This window comes from Lycium ferocissimum, chromosome 4 (assembly GCF_029784015.1).
Source record: "Lycium ferocissimum isolate CSIRO_LF1 chromosome 4, AGI_CSIRO_Lferr_CH_V1, whole genome shotgun sequence".
Taxonomy (NCBI): domain Eukaryota; kingdom Viridiplantae; phylum Streptophyta; class Magnoliopsida; order Solanales; family Solanaceae; genus Lycium; species Lycium ferocissimum.
In genome coordinates this window covers 13328543-13339550 of record NC_081345.1, presented here as the reverse complement: position 1 = coordinate 13339550, position 11008 = coordinate 13328543, and the positions used below count along the sequence as shown (strand labels likewise).

Below are 11008 nucleotides of genomic sequence, written 5' to 3'. Positions count from 1 at the left end.
GAAGTGTGGGTGCTATGGGTACCGTTTGGTTTCGTCGACACTATGTTATTGTACGTAAGTAGCGGTAGCCTCTTCGGCCCGCCTTGTCTTGTACCATGTATATATTTGTGTACGTGCATATTTGTCAAGACGTTTTAAGACGCTTTGAGTTATAAATCGACTTTAGTATTTTATCGAGAATCTAAAAAAAAACTATTGATCGCCATATTCGAGTGTAAGTAGTAAAGGTTGAGTTCTCAAACGGGGTAAGCCCGGTCACTTGTCATGGCCCTAGGTTGGGTCGTGACAGGTGCGAAGGTGACAACCCATACTAGTCTTCTGCTTCTATATTGCTGCTGTACTACTGTACTGCAACAGTGTCGGCAGCTTTATTGCTGTAGAGTTGACTTTTCAATGCTTCAGGGGCCTGGTCTCTCATCTGGAGGAACTTGGTCCCTCATCTGTTCTTGAACGGGCTGCAATAACTCTATTGTTTTGCTGCTACACTACTACAATGTCAGTCCCTTTACAGCTATACAGTTAACCACGCAATAGCCGGGGACCTGATCTCAACTGGTCGCTCTGAATCTGTAGCTGGTCCTTCATATATGAACATATCCTGATGGGAACCTGATCTCATCTGGTCCCTCTAAAAACATATTTGGTCCCCCATATATGAACATATCTTGTAGCTTATGCAGTGAGACTGATTGCATCTTTTTCTTCAAGGAGCATGTCAACATAGCAGCACATGAGATATCTGGTTCCTTAGGATTTGTCAAATCATCAAAACATAAGGTATCATAACTCATCTATTTCCCCCTTTTTGATGATGACAAAGAAACATAATTTGTATTCCCCCTGAGGACCAGATTTCTCACTTATTCCCCCTGAAGCTCAAACCGCCTTCTCACTTTTTCCCCCTGAAGCTCAGACCTCAAGAAGCATAGTTGTTTTCTGGTTCGTTGAGTAAGGTTTGTCAAATCATCAAAACATAGTATAGCATAACGCATCAGGTACTAAAAAGGATTTTTCTCTTGCTTGAATTAAGCCTTTTACCTGATTTTCCTAATTTACCTTAATAAATTAGGTGGCTACTCTAAAATACTAAAATTCAATTAGAGCACCAAGAACCTCATAGTAGCTTTTATGCACTCGCGTAAAAGTGAACCGTAACAGATGTTGACTCCGCTGGGAATTTTTCTAGGTTCTAACCATAAGGGTTTCAATATAATGTGATATTAATTATGAATACTTGCTCATTTGTTTACTTTCCTGCAATATATAAACTATCATGCATTCATATTATAAATTTCGTACTCCTGACAAAAAGCATGATTTCAAAGGAGACATGCCGACTCGCGGTCTAGCCTTCACTAAAAAACCTACAACACCTTTTCATTGGAACACGTTGAACGCGGAGGCTATGTGAGGTCACCCAACAGCCGACAACGGTTCACCCCGAGTAGTCCGCTCTGGTCCAAGGTCACTTCGAAAAACCACTCTTGTATATGCCTAGGTTAGATCTAAACATAGGAGAATTAGAAAGGTTTGGATATTTGAGACGTATCTAAACCCGATATAGAGACTACCCCGTGTCAGGTATGGTCTATGACCCGAAAAACACCGCATCTCATTTATGTGCTAAATGGAAACATGTAATATGTCTGTGTGCGAACCATTGCCTATTGGGGAGGGGGGGGGGAATGTTAACCTTGTTCTTGTTTTGTAGATGTCGATAGATGTGTAGTTTGACATGGTCATCAACACACCGAATTTATTGCACATGTGGTGGAATAGGTTGAGTCACGAGGAGAAAAGGGAAATTTCTTGCTATTTAGGGAACCTAACCTCGATAATGACTATGAAGGGTTGTAGAGAGTTAATAGAAATGATTACTGGATTTTACGATGGGGATAGAATGGTTTTCCGCTTTGGGGATAATGTGGAAATGGCCCTGACTTTGGAAGAGTTAAGAGACGCCTTGACCAGTGTAGGATTGGGTCTAAAAAGAAGAATGAAACCCGATAACCACGTCCTAATCCCACAAAAACCTACCAACCACCAAATACTCAAAATGCTTTCCTTATCCTATGCCATTGGACCAACTATACCCTTTAGAGAATTATACACAGGATTCGGTAACCAAAAGGGACTTGTGGAACAACCAGCCGAATTCGAAAACTATGCCAGATGGGATGCTACTCGACCTTTAGCCTTTGCCATATGCTTTTTGGGACTCATGGTCTTTCCCAAAGACGCTAGATTAGCCATAGATACCCGAATCATTTCAATCACCCATGCCATCTTTTATGGCATAACATGCCAAGAACACACCAAATAATTCAACCTAACCCCCATAATCCTAGCCGATATATGCCGAGCCTTAACTTTTTGCCGAAACCACTATAAATACTTCCAAGGATGCAACCTACTCCTTCAATGGTGGATACTCAAGTACATGATTAGAGTGGGGAGTTCCCAATGCCTAAGTAAACTGGCAGAAAAAGACGATTTGTTTAAATTTTGTCCAAATTTTGGGGATCAGACCAAACTAGGTTGGGTGTTTACATTCTCTAGGCCTCGGGAGGGTAATGTACAATGGATGTTTGATGACTTCATAACCGACATCGTTGTAGCCAAAGGGAGAAAATGTCCATTTTTGCCACTTATGGGAATTTGAGAGATCCGCCCTTATGCGCCTTCTAGAGTTTTAAAACAGTTCGGGAGGACCCAAGTCATACCCTAAGTCGAGAACATGGGGGATTTTATCGTTGACTATGACGGGGATAGGATCTAGAGGGAGGGAGATTGTGTTTGAGTGGAATGGACGCAGATGCGAGGTGTTATGAAGAATATGAATGAGAATGGCCGCCCATCCTCACAGGCAAGATAAGGCCTCCAAGGCCGAGGGCCCGTTTGATTCAAAGAAGGGTCGATGATCGAGATGCTAAGTATTTGGAGAAAATAGAACATGACGGAGTTACCATAGAAAGTTTGAATCCCGAGTTGGAGTTCACTCAGAAGAATATAAGAAGATTGATGGTGTCCGAGAGCCAAGTGGTTTCTAATGGATGACAAGGCACTAACCTTTCCGCCTTCCGAAAGGCCGAAGCCCATCATCTATGATTTATTTTTCTGTCCTTATTTATCTTTTGTGGCAAGAATATTATTAATGAAAGTTTTTTTCCAAGGCGTTTTTGGGGCAATGGTTTGGAATAATTGGCACATTCATGTTTCAATATGACTAGGAGCTTTAAAAACCCGCGTAGTATGTGTTAATATTATTATGTGAATATATGCTTTGTTTGTTTCATACATTTCGTTTTAAAAGCTTGATTAATATAAGGCATCGACCACTATCTAAAAAAAAAACACCAAAATGGTTACAACCGAGCTACGCAAGAAAGTTTGAATCATCAAAAGGAAAATCCAATATTTGTAAAGGAGTTCACGTCTAAGATCAAAGAATTTTTGGTAGGCGGAAAGCTTCCAAAGATGATCGAGATAAGATGCTACCAAGAAGACTTGCCAGCAAGGGAAGACGTGGATACATACCCCTATTCTTGAGGGGCATGGAACAAAGTCCGATCCACAAGAACCAAGCACGAAGAGGGTGCGTTGCCTCCGCGAGTCAAGAGCGAAACGTGAGAGTTCATCCGCCACCGACTTGGTGGGAAATTGCACTTAAGGTCCGCCGTCCATATCGCGTCTCGCCAAGTCATGTGACATGCGAGGAAATCTTTGAAAAATTCAAGAGCATGGGTGCCATCTACATTAGCCGCGAGAATCTGCAGCCATGTGCACCAGTCTTCGCACATAAAAGGTGCTCATCCCATTGCGAGCAGTCAGGTCATACCGCTAACAAATGCTTGGCTCTTAGAAAAAGAATCATAAGGTTGATTGATGACAAGACCATCACTAAGCTTTGGGGACTTCATTCATTGTTGGTTCATGACACCATCTCTCCAAATGAAGGAATCACGTAGAACACTCATATTTGGCGTTATGACTTCACTTTTTCAAAGATTCATACGCCAGTATTTTTTAGAAATTGGCTAGCACAAGAAAGATTCAGCCAATCAGAGCTACTTGGAGAGACTTGTCGGTAGGGACAAGTCGAAGAAAGATTTGTCTTTTCCACTCTGGGGCTTCGGGACATGACATTGAAGAATACAAAGCTTTCAAGCTCGAGCTGGAGCATTTGGTCCATACGGGAGGAATTTGGGTGGTACTCCCTCCTCAATATTAAAGTAAAGGCCTCTCAGCCGGGAAATATGGTTGAAAGGACAAACAACCAGTTTTGATCTTAGGAAGAGGTCGCCTTTTTGGCAGATATTTTAGGAGGGTCCCCTTTTGTAATTTTACATAGATTTGTGCCCCTCCCATATTTTATGTAAAAGTAACTACGTCCAACCTGATGTCCCGCGGAGGGATACGAAAGAAGCCCATATAGGGCCTAGTCTGGGTAGCTTAAATAGGAGAGTCTTTTATGTAAAACGAACTACGAAAGCGCCTGATTTCCCAAGGAGGGATACGTAGGCAGTCTACGTAAGACTCGGTCCCTATATATATTATAAATATATATTCCCCCACTTAACAAAAGCGATATACCCGAAAATCAGATACAAGAGATTAATCAAGCATTAAAATCAAACATATGATAATTTGTGTGCTACATGCTTTATGTGTTAACTCTATGTGATATTTTGTGTATTTTATCATAGTCTAACTACTAACTTTATTTACCTTTGAGTGATATTCTTTCTTATATAAGAGAAAGTTGATCCGAGCCACCGGCATACTTCACGAGGTCTAAAGCTTTAATAGCATCCCTATCCCAACAAGACCGAGGCAAAGGGAGAATGGCTAGTATACCAAAAAATGAGCAGAACCAAACTGACTTCACTCTCAGAGAGTCACCTGTGGCCGAACCACAAGGACCCTCACCTTTCAAGGATATAATCAAGATACTGTTAGAAAAGGTTGCTGATCTTCAGCAGAAGGCAGCAAGAACTGAAACAGCCAATGCTGCCCGGGAAGCAGCCACTGAAACGAGAAGGCCTCTACCGCCTTTTCCATCTCTAAGCTCTCCATTACCCGACCATTTCCCCACCTATCCCGCTGGGACCCCCGCACCATTCAGTAAACACATTGGCACCTCGTACCAAACCCCACCGCCAACCGGCACTACCCGAGCCCCTGGAACCACACATTCCATTCCTTCTTACCAAGTGCCACATAACGCCCATCCCAGATCCACTACACAAACAAACACTGTTCCACCACTAACACAAAAGCCACCTACATATATAGAAATCACCTTGCAGACCCAACTTTTCTTTCCGCACACCTATCACCATAGATACCTTCTCACCCAATCACCAAGAAATTGACCACTATGAAGAGATGGAGAAGGCATGGAGGGCCGAACAGGACAAGCACAACAAAGAAATGGAGCGCAAAATAGCGGAGATATTGGAACAATCCATGAGATCCGCTCGAAAGGCTATAGGTTTAATCAATGATGACATGTGCATGCATCCCGACTTGAATTTGGCCGAAGCCTTCAAGGTGCCAAAATTTGAATTGTTCAATGGAACGGGCAACCCCAAAGCCCATCTCCGAGCTTACTGTGACCAGTTGGTTGGCGTACGAAACAACCAAGCACTCATCATGAAACTATTTAGTCAAAATTTGACCGGCGAGGCTTCTGAATGGTTCACGACGCAAGATATACGCCGACGGATGCATTGGAAGACATGCCTAGAGCTTTCATGAAAAGGTTCCGCTTCAACATGGAAACGGTGCCGGACAGGTACTACCTAGAGAAAGTAAAGAAAAAATCCACCGAGAACTATTGCGAGTATGCGAGCAAGTGGAGAACCGAAGCTGCTCGAGTGCAACCACCTATAGGGGAGGAAGAAGTGGTTTCTGTCTTTATCCATTCCCAGGAAACGGATTTCTACGATCGAATGCTTTCAATGGCTGGGAGGCCATTTTCGAACTCGTAAAAATGGGAGAGGCCATAGAAGATGGCCTTAAATCAAGGTGAATTGTGAGTGTAGCTGGCAGGGCTACTGGAATAAGTTCGACGGGATTTGTTCAAAAGAAGAAGGAAGACATGGCAAACGTCTCCCATACCGCCAGTCCCAGACTCAAGAGGAAGGAGGATTTTTAGTCTCCGATAGATGTATATTCTTTACCACCTCCAAATGCCGAGATAACTATCTTATACAACCCAAAGGCTCTGTTTACTACGCACAACACCACTTTCAAAACACCACCGCCCACTTACCAACAATTATTTACATAAGACAAATGCCGCTAATTGTTGATTCCAAGCTCCACCAAATATTAACGACACATGAACATTAACCGATGAAAGAAATAGTTTTACCGATAATAGAAATCCCTAGACAAATTAAAAATCGCTAACCAAACCAATCTTATCATTTTTCCTTTCCCTCCAATTCTTTTTCATAACATTTTGATATTCCCTCCACTTATTTTAAGAAAAAATAAAAGGAAAACCTAGCCCAAAATTAATTTTAAAGGTCATCGATCCCAAGAACCAATTCTCTCTCCGAAAACGAGGTCGCCTACCATTCTCTAGCAACAATGTTGATTTTGGGTATCAGCCAAAGTACAAAATACCGGATTCGTCTCAATCTTCTCCTCTCATCGGTATCCTCTCTTTTCGTAGGTTTCAAGATCCTTTGCCCAATCACGCAATAATATCCTTCACTTTTTTTGTCTTCAAAAAGAAAGATTGAATCACAGAATTTCCTTCCTGTACCCAAACACTTGAGGTTATGTCGATTTGATATTTTTTATAACCAACTATGTCTTTTCGATTTGTAAGTAAAGTTTTCTTTGTTTGCTAAGTCGTGTTTTGCAAAAAGATTAATTGCTCCTTTGTTTTGGACATGGGATGAATCGTTCCTTCCGTTTGCTAAGGCTCGTTGTTATTATATTCAGATTTTCATGATTGTTTAACACCACGAGTGTTTTTGATGAAAATCGAGGTTTTAGGAATCTTCCACAAGTCGAGGCGTGAATTCAACCGTGTTCGAAATGTGTACAAAAGAATTTCTTTAATTGTTTATAAAATGCCTAGCCGGTTAAATTTCTAGGTTTCTTAGCAAATACTAAGGGAATTTTAGCTTTGATTAAAGGTTCAAAAAAGAAGTTACAACTATAAGAGAGATGCTATCAAAATTATTGGTTGCTAGACCGAGGATTTATTTATAGTCGTGTGATTAATGAGAAAGATCTGATGAGAGGGCACGTATATAATGTCAATTTCTCTACACGGAGTTTCAGTTTGGATGTGTAATGAGTATTTTATTAATCTAATATTTAAAATAATTGCATAAATACCTTAACAGATGTAAAAGATAAATCGGAACTTGTCTAATTGGATATTCTTTATGCGTCAATGCCGGTTGATTAAAGAATACGATTATTTCACTTCAAGAGTTTCTATTGATTCCAAAAATTGGAGCGTTTGTTCAATATTCAAATTGAGCAATTCCATAGAATTTGAAGAATAGTTAATATTGCTTTTGATGCCATCTACTCATCCTACATCTCTATGTATGATGAATGATAATATATTTGAGTTTGAAAGATGATTTGGATTTTCATTCCTATTTGATATATGTCATGATTATTGGTATGGGATGTCCAAGGTTGTAGTTATGTTTATGACTTTATTCTAGTTTCCGGACAATTTGACCTCGGTTAGTTCATCGCGGCAAAGGTCTTAAAAGACTTAATAATTTCTTACTAATATCCAAACATTAAAAATATCTATTAGCTTATAGCTCACAAGATATATAACACACACACACCCATGCCCACAGTGTATAGAATGATTGCATCAGCTATGCTTCAGAATGGTTTTGAACCCGGGAAAGATTTGGGAAGAAATTTTCATGGCATCACAGAGCCAATCCCCATTCCTCAAGACAATTTTCGCTTTTGACTAAGGTACGTCCCAACTGAAGACGAGGTCTTGGCAAGCTACTAAAAAGAAGAGGAACATTGTGGAGCTCCGCAAGCCTGTTCTGAACTTATACCGCCTCATTCCCAAATAGAATGCCGATGCCGAATGATGCAGACATAGAAGAAGGGATAGGGATGCTATTTCAAGAGGAAGAATGCTCAGTGGTGCTGAAAGAATACATAGAGGCACCTACCATAAGACATACTAATCCGAGCGAACAACTCTCAAACTAGACTTCTATCCCGCTTTGGGTTACTTGGTAGAGAAACAATGAATTTATTTTTTGAAAAATGGCGAGAATCGATCGAGGCCCGATTACTTGCCCTTTGCACTTTACTTTACCTCGTAATGTTTTCAAAAATGGAAATGGCTCGACATTGATCGAGCCAGGACCACAGTTGTACCTTTACTTCAATCAAATTAATGAAGCCTCAAATTATGGAGCATAACTTGTATTTATTTTTCTTAAATTGCATGCATATACTAACCTCACTTTACTTTGGCTTTTCAGTAGTAAAAAGAATAATGCAACCTTAAATATCATGACATGTTGAGATGAGAATGAGTCACACAGTACAGAGGAAGAGGAATACGACGAGGAGACAATGTTACCCGAGGGCCTCGTAGAAGAAGTAGAACAGTTGGAAAAATATAGACGAAATAGAAGCAATCAATCTAGCTGACGAAGAAAACATTAAAACAACTAAGATAAGTGCGCACCTAGAAGCACCGCTAAAAGAAAAGCTAATAAATCTGCTAAAGGAATACGTGGATATATTCGCGTGGTCATATGTTGACATGCCAGGGTTAAGCACTTTTTTTTTTTTAAATTAAAGGACCATCTAGCAGGCTGCTAGTGGTGTTTTATTTCATAATAAAGAAATATTTACAAAAGGACTTTAAGCTAAAAGAAAGAAATGAAGAAAAGGAAAGAAGCAAAACAATAGCAAAACAAACAAAAGGAAAAGAAAACTAAAAAGGAAAGTGATGATCCTTGAGCTAGAACTCTCCAACTGCAACAGCTAGTAATGCTTCTGAAGTCTCTTGCATTGGGATGATGCCATTATCAGTCACCTCAAGCGCTCACCAAGTGCTATGGTAACCATTCCCTATGTGTATGAAACAAGAGAGTATGTGTATTGCTGCTGGCCTAGTTCCTAATCCTACACCTTGAGTCATCAAGTCAATCTTGCGTGTTGTGAATAACATGGATTACCTAGTTTAATTACCTAAAGTAGTCCTGTTAGCAGGATAAGCATTGCTGCTGATACCACACACTAACTAGAATAACTTTAGATAATCAACTAGTAATCCTGATATCAGTTACTTTCACCAACTTGATCATGCTGCACACTATGTTTCTACAACCTGGATGCATTTCCTTGACCATTAACACACTGTGTCAACAGTTCAGAGGTACTCCTATATATGTTACTGCTGCCTAAGTACCCTGTTGATTACATGTATGCGATTGTGTGTCAAGTATCAGAACTTGACATGGATCTTCTTAAAGCAAATGTTTCACTCTGGTTCTCTTTCCTTATATGTCCTGAACCTGAAGCAAGGCATCATTGACTTGTCGATGTTTAGTATTTTCCTTGCTTCTGGCACTAGTTCTTGATAGCTATGGATCTTTCTAGTACATGTAACATTAAACACACTGTTAGTTAAAAAATCAGCAAGTGCATTGCCCTCCCTTAGGATGTGAGCAAACTGCACTTGTCCCATGGAACTCCAATGTTTAATCTTCTTCACTTCCAAACTAATCTTCCAGGGCATCTCCCAATTCCCTTCAATGATATTCAGCATGGACAAAGAGTCTGTTTCAATATTAACTGGAGTTAGCTGCCTAGTAATGCAACATTCTATGCCATCAGAAATTGTTGTGGCTTCAGCACAAATATTAGTGGTGTTGGCTAATCTCGTTGCTGCAGCATATACCAAATCCCCTCTGTCATTCCTTACACAATAGGCAGCTGAACTTTCACCAGGATAACCCCTTGAGGCCCCATCTGCGTTGCACTTATACCAGCCTGTATTTGGACTCTTCCATTGCACAAGTCTGCAACCTACCTTAGCTTTGTAACCCTCCAGAAATTGCACTATTTGAGGCCAATTCTGAGGCACATCTCTCAGCCAAGGATACAGTGTACAAACAAGATTATGTAGGTTCAGATTTATATCATATATCAATTTGCTTCTGCTCATATTACCCCATTCATTATTGCAATCCTCCTCTTCCAAAGCTGCCAACAAACAAAGGTTGGCATTGCCTGATAAATTGGCTTTAAAACAACAGTGTAAGAAGCATTCCACCATATGACAGCTGCCTGATGAATTTGTATCAAAGGATCAATGATACCTGCTGCTCCTTTATAATATTGCCATATTGCCATAGCAAATTCACCAGTCAAGAATAGATGCGGCACAGTTTCTTCATGTTGTGGATGTTGGGAACATCTACCACAAGAAACTATAGAGATTTTCGTCCTTTTAACCACATCATCAACTGGAAGCTTGAATTTAAACAATCTCCACAGGAAAAAGGATACTTTAAAAGGCATTCCCTTTACAAACATCTTAGGGAAGAAGATTGAAACACTGTCCTTCTGTCTTAGTAGATTCTAAGCACTCTTGACTGTAAAAGAACCTGAGGGTGTTAATGTCCACCAAGGTCTATCCTTCTCAGTAGAAATCCCATAATAAACAATTCATTCTTAATATGCTCCACTACATGATCTGGCAAATGTTCATTCATCTCATTGAAGTTCCAACCTTCTCCATTCATGAGTTGAGCCACTTCTTCAATGTTGTAGTTAATCTCAAACTCTGGTGGATAGTTGTGACAAATTGGACCAATCTTAGTCCAAGTGTCCTCCCATACATCACAAGCTCCATTTCTAGGTTCCCACCATATGAATTGATAAACCTGGTCCCTAGCTTCAAGCATTTTTTCCAGAATTAAGATCCACGTTTCTACTGCACTCTTGTTGGTTTATGCTTTTTGCAGTACTTACT

At 40.3% G+C, this 11008-nt stretch overlaps 1 protein-coding gene across 1 annotated transcript; it reads right to left on the bottom strand.

The window, feature by feature from the left end:
* Window positions 1–9511: 9511 nt before the first annotated feature.
* Window positions 9512–10569, bottom strand: LOC132053753 (uncharacterized). Its single transcript, XM_059445860.1, has 2 exons — window positions 10353–10569; window positions 9512–10263 (listed from the first exon to the last, which is right to left on the bottom strand). Exons 1-2 carry the CDS (start codon window positions 10567–10569, stop codon window positions 9512–9514), a joined length of 969 nt encoding a protein of 322 aa, XP_059301843.1.
* Window positions 10570–11008: the final 439 nt, after the last annotated feature.

What these genes read in the sequence shown, in the direction of transcription:
- LOC132053753 (XM_059445860.1), bottom strand. Translation starts at nt 10,569, where the DNA reads ATGTTTGTAAAGGGAATGCCTTTTAAAGTATCCTTTTTCCTGTGGAGA. An exon ending in ATATTATAAAGGAGCAGCAG is followed by an intron (nt 10,264 to 10,352) that starts GTATCATTGATC and finishes CCAATTTATCAG; the next exon opens with GCAATGCCAACCTTTGTTTG.